Consider the following 25,615-nt stretch of genomic DNA (forward strand, 5'->3'; position numbering starts at 1 on the left):
AGCAGCTGGCTCTCAAACCGGCGCCCATATGTGATGCTGGCACTTCAGGCCAGGACATTAACCCGCTGCACCACATCACAGGCACCACCAGGTATCTTCACAAGTGCTAGAGCTTATAAAAACTACATTTCTTTTTACTTTTTTAAAAAGATTTATTTATTTTATTTGAAAGGCAGAGTTACAGAGAGGCAGAGGCAAAGAGAGACAGAGGTCTTCCATCCACTGGTTCAATCCCCAAATGGCTGCAAGGGCCAGAGCTGCACTGATCTGAAGCCAGGAGCTTCTTCTGGTTCTCCCACGTGGGTACAGGGGCCCAAGGACTTGGGCCATCTTCTACTGCTTTCCCAGGCCATAACAGAGAGCTGGGTTGGAAGTAGAGCATCTGGGGCTCGAACCACTGCCCATATGGGATGTTGGCACCACAGGTGGCAGCTTTAACTGCTATGTCACAGCGCTGCTGGCACCCCCCCCCAAAAAAAACTACATTTCTTAAAAAAAAAGAAACAAGAAAATACATCAGGTTTAGACGAATAAAGCCCTTTTTAGGATATTGATGTGCATTATATGCTTAGCAATATGTGAATTATCACAGTCAATAAGTATATTTTATTAATTCTTAAGAAGCTAGTGCCTACATATAATTAATGCAATTAGCAGTTCTTTTATTCATTTAACAGATACTTATCAGTTATGTGCTGTGTGACAATGTTAGGACCATTGTCAAGAACAGAATAAAGGAGCTCATTTTGTGGACTTGTGACCTTGTGTAAGTGACTTAATCATTCTAAGTTTCAGTTTTCTCGGCTATAAAATGAGAGTGAAAATAAGAATACCTAATCATTGAGGTCTTTTTGAATAATAAAGGAGTTAATGGTATTTATAGAATGCCTAGTATGGTCCCTGAGTCCTCCTAGATACTTAACCAGTTTCAGCAATTTACCTTCACATTATTATAGACAATCTGACACTCAGAGCAGGGAAATGATTCACGTGCCCAGGACAGCACATACTTAGAAGATAAATTGAAAGCAAAGCAGAAAGTGTTACAAAGTGCATAGGTCTTCTTTGACAGTGGAGTGTAGGACTAACTCTGCGTGTGGAATCCAGGACAGAATCAGGAAGGAAGACTTAAACCCACTTCGCAAGTGTTCATTCTAACATTGTCCATAAATATTTATCTAGAGATTTGGAGCCAAGTGTTCAGCCCACCAAAAGCTGACTTTCTCAAAGATGCCTGCAGATTTTCAATCTGGTCACTTTTTCCTGTAAGATTTATTTAATTATTTGAAATGCTGAGTTCGAGAGAGAGAGAGACATAGACAAATACAGAGACTTCTTCCAACCACTGGTTTGCTCCTCAAATGGCCACAACAGCCTGAGCTGGGCCATGTTAAAGCCAGCAGCCAGGAAATCCATCAGGATCTCCCATGTGGCAAGTACTTGGGCAATCTTCCACTGCTTTCTCAGGTGCATTAGCAGAGATCTGGTTTGGGAGTGGAGCAGCCAGGCCTAGAACTGGCACTCAAATGGCGTGTCATTGTCACAGGTAGTGGCTTCACCCACTTCGCCACAATGCCAGCCCCTAGTCAATCCTTCATCATCTTACCTTCTTTTATTAAGGGCTGGCTAACCTTTAATGAAAAGGTTTGACACAGGCTTCTCAATCTTGACTTTTTTTTATTTGCAAAACTAACAGGTGAGAAATGAGAAAAGAAATAAATTCTATGAAACCTTCTCCTCAAATTTTCCCAGGAGTACCACTGCTCTCTCAAATGCAAAAGAGTATTTCTTCAAACTGTGTAACTTCTTCAAGACATTTGAGTTCATGGCCTTCCCAGGACCCTGAGTGTCAATGTAACTTTCATGCATCCGTTATTCACTAACTCACATAATATTTTCTTTATTTATTACAGGACACATAATATTTCCTTTATTTATTACATGACACAATCTATGAACTCGTAGCAGCTTTTCAGTGGAGAAAAATCTTTAAAGTAAAATTCTGAGATCATTTGTCATAAGAGGGATAATCTCTTGTCTCTCTGATTTCCCTTGTGTAACTGAAATACTTATGGAACTCAATATTTTCAGAAATAATAATTATCCTAATCATTGGCTTTAGAAACAAATCACTTCAGTACAATTTCATTGCTAATAACCTGCATTCGATTTCTTTTTCTTGTCTCTCTTAAACAGACTGCTGCAGCCTTCCACGTAACAGTCCGAGATGACAACAGCATTGTTGTCTCTCTGGAAGCCTCCGATGTCATCAGTCCAGCATCTGTGTATGTTGTGAAGATAACTGGTGAATCCAAAAATTATTTCTTCGAATTTGAGGAATTCAACAGCACTTTGCCTCCTCCTGTTATCTTTAAGGCCAATTATCATGGCCTTTATTACATTATCACCCTGGTGGTGGTAAATGGAAATGTGGTTACCAAGCCATCCAGATCTATCACTGTGTTAACAAGTAAGCATGACGTGTAATGTCTCCTCTGTGTTTCTTATCAGTGTGTTCTCATGGGACTGTCACTGAAAGAGAATAATCCCAAATGGCAAGATTGCTCACCAGGAAGTCAAGAGATGGATCCAAACTTCTGCATTATATTAAGAATACAACTTCTGGCCATATTTTGGCAATACTTAACTGTTTGCCTTTTGTAAATAAAAATCTGTTTTAAGTCAAAAATAGCAAACCTCATTAAGGTAGTATATTTTGAGACTGCATGACAACTTTTAAAATATTTAATTAATTTGAAAAGCAAAAAGATAGACTAAAAAACTGGGGCAAGTTGGGGAGGGGTTTTCCATTTGTTGGTTTGTTCCCCAGATGTTTGCAACAACCAGGGCTGTGCAAGGTCAAAGCCAGGAGCTAGGAACCTTTCCACTTCTCCAACATGGGTGGCAGGGTTGAGCCATTACTTGCTGCCTCCCCCGGGCTGTGTTAGTTGAGAGTTGTAATGAAGAATGGAGCCAGGACTCAAACCCAAGCACTCTAATATGGGATGTGGGCACCCCAATCGGTAGCCTAGCCACTGTACTAAATGCCCATCCTTGAATGACAATTTTGGATTCATGATCGTACCATGAAATTTTCTGCTTTATTACTTAATAATGTGATAATAACTTGTTGATTTTTTTCAGAATATACATTCTTATAGCAAGAAGTTTGGTTTTTGAAACAGTGAGCTTATAGTATGTTCAGCATACTCAAATGTAATAAGAGATATTGACCTAAACACCCTCAAAAGAGCCTTGGTTTCCAGTGTGCAAGAAAAATGCCTAGGAAAAACATCACTGGCATTTTAACCTTCAGTAGTTTGTATCCTAAAGAGTTAGGAAGTTTCTAGGCTTGATTTTAACTATATGTAATTTTTACTCTATTCTCTGACATCAACATGTAATCTCAAAGTATGAAGCAACACTATGCATATGTTAAGGTTTAGAAGAAAAAAATGATGTCTGGAAGAGAGTAGAGTTTATAACTAGAGCAATTTAATGGCTCAGTGAATTTCTATTTTTCCCATAATCTTCAGTGTACGTTTTTCAATGGCTGCTATTTTTAAAATGCTTGCTAAATGGGATCATTCTGACCACAATTAAGGGAGAAGATATGGTGATACTGTCTGTTGTGATAAAAAGAGAGAGAAGCAGGAATTCAGAACCAAGCTGGAAGACACTTTTTAAAAATATATCTGTCAAAACTTAATTAAAATCTCCATGGCAGAGTCCCAGAATCAATATGGAGTCCTAAAAATTAGAAATGGCACAGACTAAGACCTTCAAGATTTATACATATAATGAGTAAATCGAGCAATTAGTGGAATTAAAATAACTTATCTGCTAAAATACAGTCTTAAACAAGTTCTAGAAAAATACCAAGTGGGAGAGAGATTCAGACAGTAGATTTTAGGTATACAAGTGGCTGTCAAAAGTCCATTGAAAATGTGTATTATAAAAAAGACTATGAATTTCAAAAGTATTTTGTACCAGAATAATCTTTTAATAGCATTTTTCCAAAATGTTTTAAGGTACCCTCTTATAATACTTACAATATAAAATCAGAAATTCTGCCTTGCTCATTTTCATGTTTTCATAAACACCTAGCCTGAACCATATGCTTAATGGGAGGTTAATAAATATTAGTTCAATTGGTTGAGCAAGTAACAGGAGGAAGCCAAGAGAAAAAGACTCAGCATTCATTAGCATGCCCTTAACCATTCCTAACTAGACAAAGATGGAGGATTCAGCTATTTAACTATTGAATCATGAAGAGACATAATAAGTAAGTAAATCTGAAAAGACCTCTGGAATAGCTCATTGACATTTCAGCACTGGCAGTGAGTTCTATTAAAATTGTATTCTGTGTTCCTTTGTGATTTCTCCTTTGACCTCTGTGCACATGTCCAAAAATTTGAACATTTTGCAGAGATTTTTCTTAAATTGATTTCTAGGCAAATGGTGTGATCAATGAACATACTGTATAGGAGTTCAGTTATTTGAGAATGTTGAGATTAATCTTCTGGGCTCAAATATAATCTACCTTACTGTGTACTGTGAATATTTGTTGGGTGAAGCTTCAATAAATGTCATTTGGGTCAAGTTGCTGGGATAAGTCTTCCATACCCTGACTGATTTTCTGTTTATTTGTTCTACCAATGATTGATGGAGAAGTGTGAAAGTTTCCTCTTACAGCTATGGATGTGTCTCTCTTCACTTCCTTTAGTTTGTGCTTTACATGGTTTGAAGCTTTTTTGTAATGTTGTTGGGTGCAATACTTTCAGGATTGCTATGCGTTATTGATAATCTGATTCTTCTTTATCCACATGTAATGTTTCTCTTTATCCCAGGTAGTAAGCCTGATGTTGAAGTCTTTTTTGTCTGGTATTAATATAGCTATTTTAGGGGTTTTATTTGGTAAGTATTTCCATGGCATACTTTTACTTTCAACATATTTGTGTCCTTGTACTGTAAATGGTTTTTCTTTAGACAGCACAGCATTGGGTCTGGCCTTTTCTCCAATCTGAAAACTTTGTGCCTTTTAATGTTAATTATTTAGATCAGCCGTATTCAATAAACATGGAAATGTTAATTACATACATAATATCAAATTTTCTGGTAAACACATTTTAAAGCTTTTTGAAAAGGAGAAATTAATTTTAATAACATTTTCTAATCATAGCACTTATAATCTTATTATTTCCACATATAATCAATATAGAAATTTTTAGATTGTTTTACTTTTGATCATAAGTTAATTAAGGTTAAATCAAGTTTAGAATGTAGTTCGTCAGTTGCACTAGCCTCATTTTAAGTGTTCAATAGCCACTTGGGGCCAATGGCTACTGATTTGGGTATAACAGCTTTTGACCATTTATATGTCATGTAATTCTAGTCATGCACCACATTGACAATATTTTGGTGAACAATGGCACTCTCATAAGATCCTAATAGAGCTAAAAATTTCTATTGTCCAGTGATACCGTAGCCATCATAACACCCTAACAGTTGTGATGATGCTAATACAAACAAATCATGTGTTATAATTAACCACAGTATTCAGAAGAGTCCCATGCCGTACAGGTTTGTAGCTTCGGACCAAAAAGCTATGGCATATATACTGGGTGTACAGTAGGCTATACCATCTAAGTTTGTGCAGGTATATGCTATAGTGTTCCTACAACAACAAAATCACATAGCAATGCATTTCTCAGAATGCATCCTGCCATTAAACAACCATGAGTGTATTCATGAGGTTTGCTTTAAATTCACTATACTTTTAGGCTAGTAGTTGAGGGGATTGTGAGGGTAAGTCAATCTAATGAGTAGTTCAGCAGGCTTAATTTGGTTCATCACAGATTTGAAATCCTTCCAGTGGTAGGATGGTAGCAGTGATAGAAGATATTTCTGTTTTCTAGTTCCATCTGCAGTGTTCAGCAAGGTTAGAACACCTGTTCCACAGATGGTCTCCCCAGCAACAGACTGCTGTTTCTCTTTACCCAGTACTATTTCTTGGGTCTTCTGGTCCAGCCTCAGGTTTAGACAGCCCCTGTGATCTTGGGTGGGGCATTATCAACATTCCTATCCCCTGCTTTACAGGGACAGCTGAATTCTACCATAAATCTATGCTCCAGGTGGTTTCTTGCTTCTTTTCCAGTAGTAGCAGAGCAGTGGACAGAGGAACGTATGTGCAGAGGTTGGACAGAGCAGTTCTAACCTATTGTTTAGACCACACTCGACCTTGTGAATTCAATAAAAACCTTTACCTTCTTCTTACCTACCTCCTCTCTTCCTGCCATGCTCTGTCAGAGGTGAAACAAGGAGTCACTTCTCTCCTGGGATGGGCTTGTCTCTTCTTGTATTTGCTTCATTTGACTTTTTTGCAATTTAACCTCTCTGATAAACTCAATAATAGTTATTATTTCAGATTTTGTTGTTGTTGTTGTTTGGATTAAAGGGAGAGAATTAGCATCTTGAATATTTCTACATCTTCATGGGGATAGGAAACTTGCATCGATCTCACAAAAGTAAAATTAATGATGGACGTGGGCATTTGGAATAGTGGTTAAAAGCACCATTTGGGGCACCCACATCCTATTTGAGAGTACCTGGGTTTGAGTCCCAGCTCCATTCTCAATTCAAAATTCCTGCTGGTTCACATCTGGGATGCAGTAGGTGATGGCAAAAGTAGTTGGTCCATGCCACTCAATGAGAAACCTAGATTGAATTCTTGGCTCTTAGCTTTGGTTTGGCTCAGCTGTTGGAGGAATTTGGAGAGACAGAGAAGCTCCTGGCTCCTGGCTTCTGATTGGCTTTCTCTCACTTCCTTTCTCCCTTTCAAATAAGGAAGTAGAAAGTAATATATGTAGATATATAGATAGATAGATGGTTTGTTGTATCTCATCTCCTGCTCCAGTTTTAATTGCTTGATTACATTATCCCAAACTTCAGAGGCCATGATAAGTGAGGAATATAAGAACTGGGAATTAATGTACAAACATTTCTGTGATGTTAGGCGCAAGGTGGCATTATGTGACATTTGGGTTTCAGCTTCCTCCTTTATAAAAGGGGGAATTAAAGTACATGATGACTAAGATTGCTTTTGAGCTCTAAAATTACCATTATTTATCAGTTAATGATACATTTTTGCCATCTTTATCTTTTGAATAGAAATCTTTTTAGAAGTTTACAGTGCATTTGTGGTATTTGCTCACTGAGTTGACACATTGCTCTTGTAGTCATTTATTGTGTGTTAGATGCTTGTCTGGATGAAATGAGCAGTGACAAAGCAATTGGCCCCGGGGCAGTCCTTTGATATTTTGCTATAGTTGTTCTCAGTCTGCCAGTTTCAGAGAAAGCTGAGAAATTGGCAAAGAATAAATTCAGCACAAGCAAGTCATTTGGCCAGTTCAAAGGAGTTTCACAACCCTTAGGCTCTGGTTAATATTTAATTGATTGAGAACCTTGAATATATTGTGTGCACTTCAGAGGGAAGAGGTGGTCTTCCAGTAGATAAAACAGTACCTGGCAACAATGGCTTAGAAACTGGGGAAATGTTATATGCACACAGTTGTATAGTTCAATTGTGTCAGTAAATGTGTGGAGGTAGTAGCTATAGACCTTGCAGGACATTCATGGAGACGCTGTGCAGAGCTCATATTCTCCATGAATTGACTAGAGATAACAAAAATGCATGACTTTTATTTCATTTATTGGACACCTTCCCTGTGCTGTGTTCTCAGTGCCAAAAATCAAAAGTAAATAAAATTACAAAGTTGTTACACTACAGTGGAAAGGGCAAACAAAACTATTATGAAAGATACAAATGCTAGAAAAGAATTATGTAAGGGAGAGTGCCTTCCCCCTGGAGAAATTTGGGAGCATACCACAATTAAAGAATCATAAAAATTAATGAAAATTTTCCAAAAGAATAAAGAATAGGACATGTTACAGTTAGAGTTGAAAGGAACGTGTGTGCGGAAGTTGGAAGCAGGCAGAACGTGGCTTGCATGAGCTTTGTGAGGAGACACAAAGGCAAGCATCAGCCACTCCAGACAATTCCAGGAAAGTGCCTGGAAATGCTGGGAAGAGCCTGAAGTATCTCTTGAAGGTGTTTAGACATTAGCATGAAAGTGACGAGGACTGATGACAGATCAAAGAACATCATCAGATTTGACCTGGGAAATGCTCTCTTTTGTAGTAGAACTGCAAGCCACAAGATCTTGAATCCCGGACAACTTCTTAAGCAGGTGGGATAGTGGTTCAAAGTATATTCAAAGAAAAATGGAAACCATGTGTGTAGACTTGGGTAAAATACTATTTTCTCTAAACCTTAGTTTTCAAACCTATGAGGTAGCCCAGGAATGAGCAAACTGAGTTTTCAAAGGTGTAACCAATAAATATGTTATACTTTGCAGGCCATATGGTCTATATTGCAACTCTTCAATCCCACTGTTGCAGTACAAAAGCAGCTAAAGATATTACATGTACAAATTAACATGACTGTTCTAGTAAAACTTTATTAAATACACCAACTGTGAATTTTTAATATGAATTTCATGTATCATGAGACACTGTTATTCTTTTGATTCTTGTCAAACACTTAAAAATGGTAAATCCATTCTTAGCTTGGAAGTTGTACTTTTAAAGACAAGTGGGCCAGCATTTTGGCAAAGTGAGTTAAGCTGTTGCCTGCAGTGCTGACATTCCATTTGGGCACTGGTTCAAATCCTGGCTGCTCCACTTTTCGTCCAGCTCCCCACTAATGTGCCTGGGAAAGCAGTGGGAGACGGTCCAAATACTTGGGCTGCAGCACCCATGGGAGAGACCTGGATGGAGTTCCAGACTCCTGGCCTCAGCATGATCCAGTCCCAGCTGTTTTGCCCATTTGGAAAGCAAATCAGTGAGTGGAAGATCTCTCTATCTCTCCCTCTCTTTCTGTAACTCTGCCTTTCAAATAAATAAATAAGTATTTTAAAAAAGATTGAGAAGAAAAGTAGAAGTGCAAATTGACTTTGCTGATGTGATCTGTTATATAATTATATAATATTGGGAGTATTCTGTACCTGTTTAGTTTGTGGTATTGCGAAATAATGCAAAGGTTTTTTTTTTTTTTTTTTTTACTGTAAAATAGACTCCTTAATAAAGTAGGTAGCACATAGTATAAGATCAATAATGATAAACTATCAATGGAATTAAATGGAAAATCACACACAATCAAGGAGCATTAAAACAGATTAGGCAGGGAAATTTCAGTGTGGTGGCGACAGCTGGTTTAAGAGGGTGGCTCTTACTAAAGTGAGATTATCAGATGACCCTAAGCAGGCAGAAAGGAAAAAAAAAATGTATGATGCGACTGGAGGCAGAGAGAATAATTTAGAAAGCTGTTGAAATGTTCTGGTAGAGAAATGATGGAACTTGAACTAAGGCATTAGGTTTGATGGGCACCACTGCTCCTGGACCATGGATTGCTGCCAGCCCCATCTCAGTACCCCTCAGATATAGCTGAGGTGTCAGGTCAGGTCTCAAATCACCATCTAAACACAAGGCAGGTGCTCTGGTCCGGGATGCAATATTTGGTCTCTTTTTCCTACTCCCGTCCTTAGATGCAAGAGTCTTATCCCAGGTCTCTCACACTACTCAAAAGAACCATGTCAGAAGAGATACATTTTTGGGGCTGGTGCTGTGGTGTAGTGGGTAAAGCCACCTTCTGTAGTACCAGCATCCCATATGGGCACTGGTTCAAATCCAGGCTGGTCCATTTCCAATCCAGCTCTCTGCTATGGCCTTGGGAAGCAGTAGAAGATGGTCCAAATCCTTGGGGCCCTGCACCTATGTGGGAGACCTGGAAGAAGCTCCTGGCTCCTGGCTTTGGATCGGCACAGCTCCGGCTGTTGCGTCCACCAAGGGAGTGAACCAGTGGATGGAAGACTTCTCTCTCTCTCTCTCTCTCTCTCTCTCTCTCTGTCTCTGTCTTGCAAATAATTAAATAAATCATTTTTAAAACGAGATACATTCTTAATTCAACCACATCAGAAGAAAAGGTTCTTGATCCCTTTCCCAACTGCTGCTTGAGATAAATTTGTGTTTATTTATTTGAGAAACAGGAAGAAAAAAGACACAGAGATAGAGAGAGGACAGAGAGAAAATAAGAGAGAGAGCCCTCCCATCTACTGGTTCACTTTCCAAATGCCCACAATCCTTTAGTCAGTGCCAGGCTGAAACTGGAAGCTAGGAACTCAATCCATGTCTCCCAAGCTGCTGACAAGAACCCGGTTGCTTGAGCCATCACCTGATTCCTCTCAGGGTCTACATTCAGCAGGAGGCTGGAGTCAGGAGCAGAGCCGGGTACCAAACCCAAGCTCTCCAATGTGGGATGTGTCTTAACTGGTAGACCAAGAAGCTGCCACTTCCTGAGGGCTTTTTTGTTTGTTTGTTTGGACTTTATTTATTTATTTGAGAGGTAGAGTTACAGACAGAGAGAGGGAGAGACAGAGAGAAAGGTCTTCCATCTGCTGGTTCACTCCCCAGATGGTTGCAACGGCCAGAGCTGGGCCATCTTCTACTGCTTTCCCAGGCCATGACAAAGAGCTGGATCAGAAGAAGAGCAGCGGGGACACGAACCAGCATCCATGTGGGATGCCGGCCCCACAGGCGGAGGTTTATCCCACTATGCCGCAGCACCGAACTCATCTTGAGTTCTTAATCCAGGAACTCAGACGAGCCTCTGAGAACAGCACCTCTTAGCAGTGAGCAGTTAAACACAGGGTTGCCTTTGCTATCTTTCCACAGTGCTTGCTCTGCATCTGCTGTTTGTGACCTCTCTCAGATAATCACATCAGAATGTGAAAGAAAAAAATGTCTGTCAAGATGTTTTATGAATGGCCCAAAGATAATTAAGGAGCATAACATATTCTTAAATTTAAACATGAGTTTCCATTACGTGGGACACTTGAGTAGGAAAAATGATCACACTAAATATTTTAGGAAAAAATACTTTTTTAGCTATACATTTTTAGCAAATGTTAGGATTTCTAGTCAAAATATTTCAGGATGTTCTTGCTTGTCATACACTTTTTGCTTCTACCACAAAGCAAAAGGAAAACCAGAGGTTACTGCCAGCCTCACAAACAGGACGGTGTCTCTATGGATCAGAAACAAAACAAAAAGCTCCGAGTGGGAAAGCCAGCTGAAGTAAAACACTCACCGTGCTGCAAGTCTGGAAAACGCAGCATTGAGTGTGGTTCCCAGTACAGAAAGGACCCAAATGCTCCACACTGGAGAAGGCACAGGTCCAGTGTTATTCATGTTTGATAAAAGCATTCACATACGGAGGCCTAGGGGACAGGGGACATCAGTTTCAGTATCAAGGACCAAGCCTGGGCACGCTCTGACTCAGTGCATCACTCTGTTAGCCACTATATCATCCACAGTATCAACAATCCCAAAACTATGCTACGTGTCTTGTTTTAGACATGGAACCAAAAGGATGCAAAGGCTTAACTATCTCAAAATCAAGGGATAAACAAGCAATGGAGGAAGGGCATTTGGTTCAGTGGATAAAACTCCGCTTGGGATGCCTGCATCCTGTATCAGAACTCCTGGGTTCAAGTCGCTGCTCTGCTTCTGCTGATGAATACCCTGGGAGTAGCTGATGGTAGCTCCAGTCGTTGGATCCCAGGACTCTCACATGGGAGACCAATGTTGGGATCCAGGCTCTGGCTTCAGCCTGACATAGCCCCAGCTATTACAGGCCTTAGGAAGATCCTCTCTCCTCTTTCTCTCCTCTCTCTCTCTCTCTGTGTCTATATCTCTCTCTGTCTCTCTCTCTCTCACACACACACAAACATATACACTCACACCTTTCCAAATAAATAAGTAAATTAATTTTAAAAAAAGAAATGAAGAATGAAACAGTGTAAAATGAGCCTACACCATGTTTTTCAAAATCAAAGAAGAAACCTACATTACAAGCAATAGGCATCAAAACAACTGTAACATTTCAGATGATATTTTGAGTGGAAATCTAACAAAAAATTACAGTATGATTTTGATGCTTGAAGATATAAATGTAAGAATCACATCCATTTTAAAAGGTCAAGGAATAATTAAAGAAAATTGGCAGAAATAAAAAGGGCAGAATAAATAACACTTTTTTGTGTGTGTGTTGATTTCTTTTTTTAATTTTTTTATTTAGTAAATATAAATTTCCAAAGTACAGTTTATGGATTATAATGGCTTCCCCCCCCATAATTTCCCTCCCACTCGCACCCCTCCCATCTCCCGCTCCCTCTCCCATTCCATTCACATCAAGATTCATTTTCAATTATCTTTATATACAGAAGATCGATTTAGTATATATTAAGTAAAGATTTCATCAGTTTACATCCACACAGAAACACAAAGTGTAAAATACTGTTTGAGTACTAGTTATAGCATTACTTCACATTGGACAACACATTAAGGACAGATCCCACATGAGAAGTAAGTACACAGTGACTCCTGTTGTTGACTTAACAATTTGACACTCTTGTTTATGACATCAGTAATCTCCCTAGGCTCTAGTCATGAGTTGCCAAGGCTATGGAAGCCTTTTGAGTTCGCCGAATTCGATCTTATTCCGACAGGGTCATAGTCAAAGTGGAAGTTCTCTCCTCCCTTCAGAGAAAGGTACCTCCTTCTCTGATGACCTGTTCTTTCCACTGGAATCTCACTCGCAGAGATCTTTCATTTAGGTCTTCTTTTTTTTTTTTTTCCAGAGTGTCTTGGCTTTCCATGCCTAAAATACTCTCATGGGCTCTTCAGCCATATCTGAATGTCTTAAGGGCTGATTCTGAGGCCACAGTGCTATTTAGGACATCCGCCATTCTATGAGTCTGCTGTGTATCCCGCTTCCCATGTTGGATCCTTCTCTCCCTTTTTGATTCTATCAGTTAGTATTAGCAGACACTAGTCTTGTTTTTGTGATCCCTTTGACTCTTAGACCTATCAGTGTGATCAATTGTGAACTGAAATTGATCACGTGGACTAGTGAGATGGCATTGGTACCTGGCACCTTGATGGGATTGTATTGGAATCCCCTGGCACGTTTCTAACTCCACCATTTGGGGCAAATCCGACTGAGCATGTCCCAAATTGTACATCTCCTCCCTCTCTTATTCCCACTGTTATATTTAACAGTGATCACTTTTCAGTTAAAATTTAAACACCTAAGAATAATAGTGTATTAATTACAGAGTTCAACCAATAGTACTAGAACAAAAAAAAAATACTAAAATGGATAAAGTATTACATTGTACATCAACAGTCAGGGCACGAGCTGATCAAGTCACCATTTCTCATAGTGTCCATTTTACTTCAACAGGTCTCCCCTTTGCTGCTCGGTTAGTTGTTGCCAATCAGGGAGAACATATGGTATTTGTCCCTTTGGGACTGGCTTACTTCACTCAGCATAATATTTTCCAGATTCTTCCATCTTGTTGCAAATGACCGTGTTTCATTGTTTTTCACTGCTGTATAGTATTCTATAGAGTACATGTCCCATAATTTCTTTATCCAGTCTACTGTTGATGGGCATTTGGGTTGGTTCCAGGTCTTAGCTATTGTGAATTGAGCTGCAGTAAACATTAAGGTGCAGACAGCTTTTTTGTTTGCCAATTTAATTTCCTTTGGATAAATTCCAAGGAGTGGGGTGGCTGGGTTGTATGGTAGGGTTATATTCAGGTTTCTGAGGAATCTCCAGACTGACTTCCATAGTGGCTTAACCAGTTTGCATTCCCACCAACAGTAGGTTAGTGTCCCTTTTTCCTCACATCCTCTCCAGAATCTATTGTTGGTAGATTTCTGAATGTGAACCATTCTCACTGGGGTGAGGTGAAACCTCATTGTGTTTTGATTTGCATTTCCCTGATGGCTAGTGATCTTGAACATTTTTTCATGTGTCTGTTGGCCATTTGGATTTCCTCTTTTGAAAAATGTCTATTGAGGTCCTTGGCCCATCTCTTAAGTGGGTTGTTTGTTTTGATGTTGTGGAGTTTCTTGATTTCTTTGTAGATTCTGGTTATCAACCCTTTATCTGTTGCATAGTTTGCAAATATTTTTTCCCATTCTGTCGGTTGCCTCTTCACTCTCCTGACTGTTTCTTTTGCAGTACAGATACTTCTCAATTTGATTCAATCCCAATAGTTAATTTTGGCTTTGACTGCCTGCGCCTCCCGGGTCTTTTCTAGGAAGTCTTTGCCGGTACCTCTATCTTGCAGGGTTTCTCCAATGCTCTCTAATAATTTGATGGTGTCAGGTCATAGATTCAGGCCTTTAATCCATGTTGAGTGGATTTTTGAGTAAGGTGAAAGGTAGGGGTCTTGCTTCATGATTCTGCACGTGGAAATCCAATTTTCCCAGCACCATTTATTGAATAGACTGTCCTTACTTCAAGGATTGGTTTTAGATCCTTGATCAAATATAAGTTGGCTGTAGATTTTTGGGTTGATTTCTGTTGTTTCTATCCTGTTCCATTGGTCTATCCATCTGTTTCAGTACCAGTACCATGCTGTTTTGATAACAACTGCCCTGTAGTATGTCCTGAAATCTGGTATTGTGATGCCTCTGGCTTTGTTTTTGTTGTACAAGATTGTTTAGCAATTCGAGGTCTCCTGTGTCTCCATATGAATTTCAGCATCATTTTTTCCAGATCTGAGAAGAATATCTTCGGTATTTTGATTGGTATTGCATTGAATCTGTAAATTGCTTTTGGGAGAATGGACATTTTGATGATGTTGATTCTTCCAATCCATAAGCATGGAAGATTTTTCCATTTTTTGGTATCCTCTTCTATTTCTTTCCTTAAGGTTTTGTAATTTTCATCATAGAGATCTTTAATGTCCTTGGTTAAGTTTATTCCAAGGTATTTGATTGTTTTTGTGGCTATTGTGAATGGGATTGATCTTAGAAGCCATGGCATTGCCTGTGTTTACAAAGGCTGTTGATTGTTGTGCACTGATTTTATATCCTGCTACTTTGCCAAACTCTTCTATGAGTTCCAATAGTCTCTTAGTAGAGATCTTTGGATCCCCTAAATAAAGAATCATATCATCTGCAAAGAGGGATAGTTTGAGTTCTTCCTTCCCAATTTGTATCCCTTTAATTTCTTTTTCATTTTTCTCCTGCAGTCTGTTAATGTGGTGTATCACATTGATTGATTTGCAAACACTGAACCATCCCTGCATACCAGGGATAAATCCCACTTGGTCTGGGTGGATGATCTTTCTGATGTGTTGCTGCATTCTATTGGCCAGAATTTCATTGTGGATTTTTGCATCTATGTTCATCAGGGATATTGGTCTGTAATTCTCTTTCATTGCTGCATCTTTTTCCAGCTTAGGAATTAAGGTGATGCTGGCTTCATAGAAAGAATTTGGGAGGACTCCCTCTTTTTCAATTGTTCTGAATAGTTTGAGAAAAATTGGAGTTAGTTCTTCTTTAAATGTCTGGTAGAATTCAGCAGTGAATCCATCTGGTCCTGGGCTTTTCTCTGTTGGGAGGGCCTTTATTACTGTTTCAATTTCTGTCTCAGTTATGGGTCTGTTTAGGTTTTCGATGTCTTCCTGGTTCAATTTAGGTAGGTTGCATGTGTCCAGGAATCTATCCATCTCTGATAGATTTTCCTGTTTGCTGGCATACAAGTCCTTGTAGTAATTTCTGATGATTCTTTTTATTTCTGTGGTGTCTGTTGTTATGTTTCCTTTTTCATCTCTGATTTTATTGATTTGGGTCTTTTCTCTTCTTTTTTAGTTAGTTGGGCCAATGGGGTGTCAATTTTGTTTATTTTTTCAGAAAACCAGCTCCTCGTTTGGCTGATTTCTTGTAGTTTTTTTTTTTTTTTTTTGATTCAATGCTGTTGATTTCTTCTCTGATTTTAATTATTTCTCTTCTCCTACTAGATTTGGGTCTGGTTTGCTGCAGATTTTCTAGATCCTTGAGATGAATTGAAACCTCATCTATTTGGTGCCTTTCCAATTTCTTGATGTAGGCACCTATTGATATAAACTTTCCTCTTAACACTGCTTTTGCTGTATCCCATAAGTTTTGGTATGTTGTGCTGTTATCCCCATTTACTTCCAGAAAACTTTTGATTTCTCTTTTAATTTCTTCTATGACCCATGTTCATTCAGGAGCATGTTGTTCAATCTCCATGTGTTTGCATATGCTCTAGGGATTCCTGAGTTGCTAATTTCCAACTTTATTCCTTAATGGTCTGAGAAGCTGCATGGTATGATTCTAATTCTTTTGAATTTGCTGAGACTTGCTTTATGGCCTAGTATGTGGTCAATCCTAGAGAAGGTTCCATGTACTGCTGAGAAGAATGTAAATGCTTTATGTGTAGGATGAAAAGTTCTGTAGATATCTGTTAGATCCATTTGGGCTATAGTGTCATTTAAATCTACTGTCTCCTTGTTGATCTTCTGTCCTGTTGATCTATTTCTGAGAGTGGAGTATTGAAGTCCCCCAGTACTATTGTATTGGGGTCTAAGTCTCCCTTTAAGTCCCTTAACAAATCTTTTAGATAAACCGGTGCCCTGTTATTAGGTGCATATACATTGATAATCATTATATCTTCCTGTTGAATTGATCCCTTAATCATTATATAGTGCCCCTCTTTGTCTCTCTTAACAGTTTTTTTTTTTTAAGTTTATGTTGTCCGATATTAAGATTGCTACGCCCGCTCTTTTTTCATTTCTGTTGGCATGGTATATCTTTTTCCAGCCTTTCACTTTTAGTCTGTATACATCTTTACTGGAAAGGTGTGTTTCTTGTAAGCAGCAAATAGATGGGTTTTGTTCCTTAACCCAATCAGCCAATCTGTGTCTTTTAACTGGACAGTTCAGGCCATTAACGTTCATTGTGACTATTGATAAGTAGTAACTTTGCCCTGCCATTTGCCAAAGATATTTTCTAATATATGCTTTGAATTCTCTGTGATCTTTTGCTGCGAGGTTTCCTTCCTTTACTTTCTTTCATATTGATGACCATGTTTCTGTGTTTCTGTGTGTAACACATCTTTAAGCATCTTTGGCAGGGCTGGATGAGTGGCGAAACACTTTCAAAATTGGAAATTGCAATTATTAAATTCATTAAATTTTAATTGATTAAGCTAGTTAAAATCAATTTAACTAAGTTTCAAATTAATTGAAAACATCAACAGATGGAAGAAATTATATAGGGATAACAAGTAAAGATAGTAAATGAAAAGGTTACAGTGAGCAGTTGCCCCATAATTTAGCCCTGAGAGACAATCCGAATGCATGGGAGTGGGACAGACTCTAGATAGGAAGACTTAGAAGTTCAACAAAAGGGGAGCAGAGGGAATAATTGGACATGGCATTAGAAGGGACAGTTATAAGAATCTCCAAGATGTGGAGGTTGATGTGACTCCACACGTTGGCAGAGAAATCCAAGTACCTGATATAGGGTTTTTAAAAAAAATAATACCAGCCCTAAATATACAACGATGAAACTGCAAATGACTAAGGCTGAATAAAAACAAGGAACTGAACTTAAAAGGTACTAGAAGAGGAAAAAATGATAGTATCTACAAGGGAATGTCCATTGGATAGACAGAGGAATGCTTTTCTACTGTAACTGGAGCAAGAAGACATTGAAACATCTTCAAAGTACCAAGGGAAAAATCTATGTCTCAGATGCTTCAGGAATGAATGAGTTACATCAAGAATAAAGATGAAACAATGAAAATTTTGTAATACACAAATCTTAGGATAACTTTAAGCACCAGAGCCTAACTTAAAGAAATATTAATAGGTATATTTCAGCAAGACAAAAAAAGTGACCCTGGAAGAAGGCACTTGGAACAATATAAAGATGACAATGGGAATGTGATATGTGACAAAGACTGTGTTACAAATTAGCAGAGGAAGATGGAAAAATATCCTACAAACAAGCAAAAGAGTCAAATAATTCTAAGGGACACACAAAAAAAACATAAAAAAACCCTCATCAACAGGAACTTAAAGAGACAAAATTTTTCACACCTTAGAGCAGCAAAAACTTAAAAAAATATTGATACAGGAACTTTCATTCACCACTGATATGTAAATCAGCATAATCAAGTTAAAGAGCATTTTGACAATATCTGATACAGTTGAAGATGTGCATACCTTGCTATCTGGGATTTCCAACCTAAGGTGATGGGTCCCAAATGTTTATTGCAACAGTATTTATAAGAGTGAATGATTTAAAGTGACCTTTTTACCAAAAAGAATAACAGATAAATTGAGCAATTTGTGTAGACACTAAAACAAAGTTCCTAAAGATGCTTGTAGCAGGATGAATCCATCTCAAATCTCTTAGCAACCTGCAGAATGATATGTACAGTTTGCTACCATCAACATAATATTTTAAAACATGAAATAATGTTGGATACATACAAGCATAAAAGTAAAATATGGGGCCTGCGCTATGGAGTAGTGGGTAAAGCCACTGCCTGCAGTGCCAGCATCCCATATGGACGTTGGTTCAAGACTTAGCTTCTCCACCACTTCCGATCCAGCTCTCTGCTGTGGCCTGGGAAAGCAGCAGAAGATTGCTCAAGTCCTTGGGCCCCTGCACCCGTGTAGGAGACCCAGAAGAAGCTCTTGGCTCCTGACTTCCGCTCAGCTCAGCTTCAGCTGTTTCGGCCCTGAGGAGTGAACCAGCGGATGAAAGACTTCTCTCTGTCTCTGCCTCTCTGTAACACTGCCTTTCAAATAAATAAATCAATCTTTGAAAAAAAAGTAAAAGAAAAAAGATGTATTTGACAATATACACAAAATTTGGAATAGTAGTTCACCTGAGACCGTGGTAGGGGAAGGATGGGGTGCATATCAGTTATATGTCAAGTTTCAACTCTATCTTATAATGCTTTATGTCTTTGAAAAATCAAAAGACCAGAAGACAAGAAAATAATTAATAAACAATGATGATAAATGATTCCTATTGTCTTGCAACCCCCTTACCCTGTCCAGTACAGCATGGTTCTTAAAGCAAAAAAGGAAGTACAGTGGAGTGACTGGCAGGGAAAATATTGAATTAGTCTAGGATTTAACCTTGTCATCACTAAAATGCATTGAGTAATTGTAGCTCTGGTTCATGCAACACCACTTAATTTCTAAAAGGAAAATTAATAAGGCAAGAAGCTGGAGTCAGAGCAAAATATTTTTAGACCGTGTTTTTGAGTTCCTTCGGAAACATTAATTCTTTGATTGACTATGCATCAATTATGTCTGGGGCAGGACTTTGGGATTGTGTTGAAGCTGAGTGAAATATATAAATCAAACATGTACACAGCCATTTAAGACTTTCTTTTTAAGTTTAAGTAGCTTGCTTCAATGTCCCCCTCTAAAAAAAAAAGAAATTTTAAGAATCCTCATGGATGTGTTGAGTTTCAAAAACTGGTGATGGCTCTGATGTGCAGCCATCAACCTCAAGGACATGAAAGATGGAGTGGCCCTCTAACTTAACATGTGAATTCTGGTGTGGGTGGCGAATGGGTGAGGCATGGAGGAGCTGAGCTCAGTGGCTGCTTGTTCTCTCCGATTCAGGGCCAACAACTTGGTTCGGTAGACTGCTTAAGTCGTAATTAGGCTGAGTTGAAAGAAAAACTTTCAAATCATTCGAAATTTCTTTAAAGGAGGCAGCTGTTTGAGCTGGTGGTTGATAGGCCCATATAGTGGCTGGGTTTGATACCTGCCTTCAGCTCCAGCCCCTGAGTCCAGCCTCCTGTTAATGCAGGACCTGGGAGACAGCAGTGATGGCTCAAGTAGTTGGATTTCTGCCTCTATCCATGAGAGGCCTGGATTGAGTCCCTGGCTCCTGACTTCAGCCCTGGCCCAGCCCCAATTATTATAGGTTGCTGATGGGATCTCTCTCTCTGCCTCTCAAGTAAATAAATATTTAAAAGTAAAAGAACAGGGGCTGGCACTGTGGCACAGTGGGTAAAGCCACCACCTGCAGTGCCTGCATCCCATAGGGGCACCAGTTCTATTCCTGGCTGCTCCACTTCTGATCTAGCTCTCTGCTATGGCCTGAGAAAGTAGTGGAAAATGGCCCAAGTCCTTGGGCCCCTGCACCCACGTGGGAGACCCAGAAGTTCCTGGCTTCTGGCTTCTGATTTCAGATCGGCTCAGCTCTGGCTGTTGTAGCTATCTGGGGAATGAAACAGCAGATTGAAGACCCCCCTCCCCTTCTCTGCTCTCAGTAACTCTGCCTTGTAAATAAATCTTTTTAAAAAATAAAAGAACAAACTTCTCTGGGAGTTTTCAACTCGAAGCTCAGTAACTCAAAGTTCAGTCTTCGAGGATTTTGTTTGTTTCCATGGAATCATAAATGAGTTCACTATGAAGCATTACCTTGTTTTGGAAGGGCAAGGATGAGAAAAAAAATACAAAGTTTTTAACCAGAGAATATGATAGCACTTCAAAAGTCGATAGAAAAAGTGGAATTGAAAGATGTTTATTTTGGTGCAAAAAATTGAAATCCATGCATTTTCCATGACTTTTTAAAATACATCATATATGGGGCTGGTGCTGTGGCACAGCATGTTAAAGTCCCAGCCTGCAGTGCTGGCATCCCAAATGGGTGCCGGTTCAAGTCCCAGCTGCTCCACTTCCAATCCAGCTATGGCCTGGGAAAGCAGTGGAAGATGGCCCAAGCCCTTACGCCCCTGCACCCACGTTGGAGACCAGGAAGAAGTGCCTGGCTCTTGGCTTTGGACCGGCTCAGCTCCAACCATTGTAGCCATTTGGGGAATGAACCAGAGGATGGAAGACACCCCCCTTCTCTATATTTCTATCTCTCTCTCTAACTGTTTCAAATAAATAAATCTTTTTAAAAATATTTCATATAGCACTTTTTTTTTTTTTGACAGACAGAGTGGACAGTGAGAGAGAGATACAGAGAGAAAGGTCTTCCTTTTGCTGTTGGTTCACCCTTCAATGGCCGCCACAGCCAGCACGCTGTGGCCAGCGCACCACGCTGATCTGATGGCAGGAGCCAGGTACTTCTCCTGGTCTCCCATGGGGTGCAGGGCCCAAGCACTTGGGCCATCCTCCACTGCACTCCTGGGCCACAGCAGAGAGCTGGCCTGGAAGAGGGGCAACTGGGACAGAATCCGGCGCCCTGACCGGGACTAGAACCTGGTGTGCCGGTGCCGCAAGGCGGAGGATTAGCCTGGTGAGCCGCGGCGCCGGCCATATAGCACATTTTCTAAACAGATCCAAAAATATACTGCTTTGTGAAGACCCTCTCAACTTTTCCATAGATGAATTATTTCTCATAGATGTTGGCATGATTTTCCAGAAAAATATCAATGCTTTAACATGTAGCATCAGTTCTCTTTGGATCTCTTCAATCAAAAGCAAGAAATGGTTTAAGAACTTGAGTAACAGAATTTAGTAACTACAGGTTGAGACAAACTAGAAAGTCAAGAACTATTTGTTGAATGAACTCAGTCAAATTTTGTTTGTTTATTTTTATCTATTCAAGAGGTAGATACACAGAGCTCTCATCTATCTGCTGATTCACTACCCAAAAGCTCACAATGGCCACAACTAGGCCAAAGCTAGGAGACAGGATCTAATCCAGGTCTCCCATGTGGGTGGCAGGAACCTACTTGAGCACCACTACTCCTCTTGGGGTCTGCATTGGCAGGAAGCTGGAATTAGAATCCAGAGCGAGATATTGAACACAGGTGTCTTAACTGGAGTGTTAACTGTTGGGCTACACAACCACCTCAAAACTGAAATCTTATTCCTTTTAAAGATTTGCTGATTTATTTATTTATTAGAAAAGCAGAGAGAGAGAGAGAGAGAGAGAGAGAGAGAGAAAGATCTTCCATCCACCAGTTTCCCCCCCAGAATGACTGCATAGCTGGGGATGGGCCAGGTCGAAGCCAGAAGCCAGGAATTTCATTTTAATCTCCTATGTGGATGACAGGGACCCAACTACTTGGCCCATCTTCCACTGCTTTCTCAGGCACATTGGGATACCTGCATCGCAGGCAGAGACATAATCCATTGTTCCATAACAATGGCCCTGAAACTGAAATTTCAAAGTGTAAAATTTAATCTAAGGATATTGTTTTAGTTTAGGCTGTAGATGATATTTATGTATCCTCTTAATTCTAAACCCTTGAATAAAAATTGTTTTTAAATAATATAATTGTTGACTTTAAATCAAAATATTTAAAATTCTTTCTAAATAAAATGTAGGTTAAAATTATCCTACGGCTTTTTCAGAACATTGAGGGAAACCTGTTATTTTATAAGAATGTTGCTGAAGAGTGGGGTGTGGAATATATGTAGACACTAATCAATCATAATTTTAAAATGTGTATTTTTAAAGTTTTGTGATGAATTAACAACTCAATCAAAAAAGAAATAATGTGTTTTAAACTTCTGTAAAACAGTTGCTTGATAAACACCATAAGTTATAATTTTCACATCACTGGATGGGTTGCAATTTTATACTTTATGTAGAAAATATTATCTAGGTTCACATGAAGAAATAAACAAATGCTTATCATGCTCAAAGTCAAAATGTGTTTTCCGTTACTGGTCTGTCATTACCACAGATTTTCTTGGCATGGGGAAAATGAGTGAGAAATCTGGAGATACAATGTTTCTCATGCATTTGTTAAATTTGCTATAACAGGTAATTTATAGCATCTGATTTATCATTGTGTTTGTCAGTTGAATGGAGATAATCTTTCCTCTTTTTAGATCTTGTGGTTGTTGCAAAAGGCAAATGGAAAAATTTATATAAATGTTCTTTAAAAAGCCAGAAGTCCCATATAAAATTACCTTATTAATTACTGTCAGGGAAAACTCATTTCACAGGAAACAGAGAGAGTAAAAACGTGTGTGAATTCTTCTAAGTGTAATATTTGGCCCTTCCAAGTGTTGATGATGCCTTTCTCTTTCCCTTCTCCCCTTTCTGCATTTACTTCCCCTCTGTAGAACCTCTACCTGTAACCAGTGTTTCAATATATGACTATAAGCCTTCTCCTGAAACAGGAGTCTTGTTTGAAATTCATTATCCAGAAAAATATAATGTTTTCACAAGAGTGAACATAAGCTACTGGGAAGGGAAAGCCTTCCGGACAATGCTGTACAAAGGTAAGCAGTAATGGAAGGCAGAATGAACAAGGACTCTTCCTTCTTACAAGACTTCTCCCCACTGGTCTTTCTTGGTCTAAGGAGGTTTTATAACTCACCTTCCAACCAATATAAACCATTAAAAACAGTATTGATTCACAAATTTTGGTTGTGAGGAGTCATAGAACATCTTGTTCATTAGTTAAGAATTATGAGTCATTCCCACACCATGAGAAATACTCAAATTATGTTTCCTTACCTGTTATTCTTGCCAAAGGCAGCAAATCTGGTGCCTGAAAACAAATGCAAACAAGGTGAGAAGCCATCTCACCTGTCTCCTTCTCAGTCTGATAGAAGGGCACCTCTAAGACTGGGAACTACAGGGCTGCCTTTCACAAAGTTGGAGCCGCTCCAAGAGTATTCTCAAATGCAAAAGACAGTACTTACCCATAGGACCAGTTAAATGATTACATTACTGTGCAAAAAGCGATTCTTCCATTTTTGCTGACTTGGTGGGGACACTGTAAGAAGAGGGAAGAAAGATCAGGGAATTAACAATTCAAATTATTCATTCAAATGAATGAAATCTGGAGATTTGAGTAAACTTGAGGGATAGGGAGGAGGAAGAGGAAAACCTAGAGAGAGCAATCCTTCAGCCTCATTGGGAGTGAATCCAAATTGATGCATTTGAATAACCTCCAAACACAACACCACAGCAGTTCTTTGTAGTTAGAGTATATACTGGTATCAAAAATTGAACAGCTATAACTTGGAACATAGGTGAGGTGGTGGAGAATGGGCACAAGTCACATAAGGCATGGTATCCAGAAGTGTCACTTGTTTTGCTGCTTTTACAAATTCTTTTCTACCATGTAATTTTTCCTTTCTAGAGACACTGGTTACAATATGTGCAGCAGATGTAGAATTTTAAATTTCTTTTTAAAAAAATCAAAGAAACATAAGCATGAACTCCATGATTTATTGCATTCTTTGTTTTCAAAGGAAAAATTCTGTAAACTAATGAATTGGACCTTATTTTCTTATAGATCACATGTAAATACAAATTCATGAATGACCACAAAGCAATTACCAAAAATTTCATTGAGTTAAAAACCAGGAATTTAAAAAACAAGTGAATTAATATGCTTCCATGTTTAAATAATTTGAAAACTATCTTTAGCTTTTAATTTAACAAAGTGGTACTTTTAGTTTCTTTCCCTCATTTTTTACTTGAATTGGATTTTTAAATTTATCATGATTTTATTTAATGTTTTCCAACTAGAATCTAAACCAATATTTTCTTCTTTTTAAGCAAGCACTAACTGCCAACTAGCAGATAAAACAGGCTACTTTTAAAAGAGGGTAGTTTTTGTAAGTGAAAACATTGCTCATAAAATTGATATTTATTAAATCATAAATGGCAAAATACCTTGGTTTTTAATCTTTTTGTGCAGAGCTAGCACAAACCCAATCTCTGCGTTTCCATTTATTGTCTCCATTTAATACTCCAAAAAAGGTTCTCACAATAAAAATATAACCCAGTTGTGTCCAAGCTCCTTAGGAATCCTGGTAGAAAAAGCCTTTCAGGGTTGAGTCTTAAAATACAAAGTTTCAAGCCTAGCCTTCTACTAATTTTTTATAAATGACCTGCCAGAAGTTGGGGAAATATTATTTTATGGATATTTAACTGGAATTATTTGACATTTTCTAGAAGCATGTGATATTTAGAAGACAATAATGTTAATGTCAGTAACTTTTCTTCTCCCAGATTTCTTTAAGGGAAAAACAGTATTTAATCACTGGCTGCCAGGAATATGTTATAGTAATATCACCTTTCAGCTGGTTTCTGAGGCAACTTTTAATAAAAGTACCCTTGTGGAGTACAGTGGTGTCAGCCATGAACCGAAGCAGCACAGAACTGGTAAGTCTTCTGAAGAATCAAACTCAGTGTATTAATAAATAAGTTACATGGCGCTGTGTGTTTAGGTTTATCTTTCTAAGAAATATGAGGATACTTCAAAAAGTTTGTGGAAAATAGAATTTAAATAAGTTCATTTTGGTGCAGAACAATTTGAAATCTATACCTATGAGGGGTCTTCAAAAGGTTCATGGAAAATGCACTTTGTGAAACAAACATATATTGATTTCAAATTATTTTTGCATGAAAATAAACTTGTCTTTTGATTTTATTTTCTATTTGAAGTACTCTTGAATTCTATTCCAAGTCTAAGAAAGTAAATATAAATACTTTTAATCATTTAAAACAAAATTTCCTGTCAATGGAGAAGGAACTGAGCAAAATATTAAATAAGAAAAATCTGAAATGTGTCTATGTAATCACTGATTTATACTTATTAAACTAAAAGTTATGTGACACTACCAAAAGTTATAATTAAGTAACTTAACTAGATGTAGTTTACATCAGTTGACAAATGCCAACATAGCAGAAAAGCAGAGGGAAATATTCTAGC

At 38.5% G+C, this 25,615-nt stretch overlaps 1 protein-coding gene across 2 annotated transcripts in view; it reads left to right on the top strand.

The window, feature by feature from the left end:
• PTPRO (protein tyrosine phosphatase receptor type O) overlaps window positions 1-25,615 on the top strand; it is a 274,380-nt gene that overhangs the window by 143,639 nt on the left and 105,126 nt on the right. For both annotated transcript variants that reach the window (XM_008259342.5, NM_001082750.1), the window contains 3 exon segments: window positions 2,197-2,470; window positions 23,007-23,165; window positions 24,913-25,065. In XM_008259342.5, coding sequence (XP_008257564.1) covers window positions 2,197-2,470; window positions 23,007-23,165; window positions 24,913-25,065 — 586 coding nt within the window.

The sequence above is a fragment of the Oryctolagus cuniculus genome, chromosome 9 (assembly GCF_051225735.1).
Source record: "Oryctolagus cuniculus isolate XC-2025 breed Fujian yellow rabbit chromosome 9, ASM5122573v1, whole genome shotgun sequence".
In the NCBI taxonomy this organism is placed as follows: domain Eukaryota; kingdom Metazoa; phylum Chordata; class Mammalia; order Lagomorpha; family Leporidae; genus Oryctolagus; species Oryctolagus cuniculus.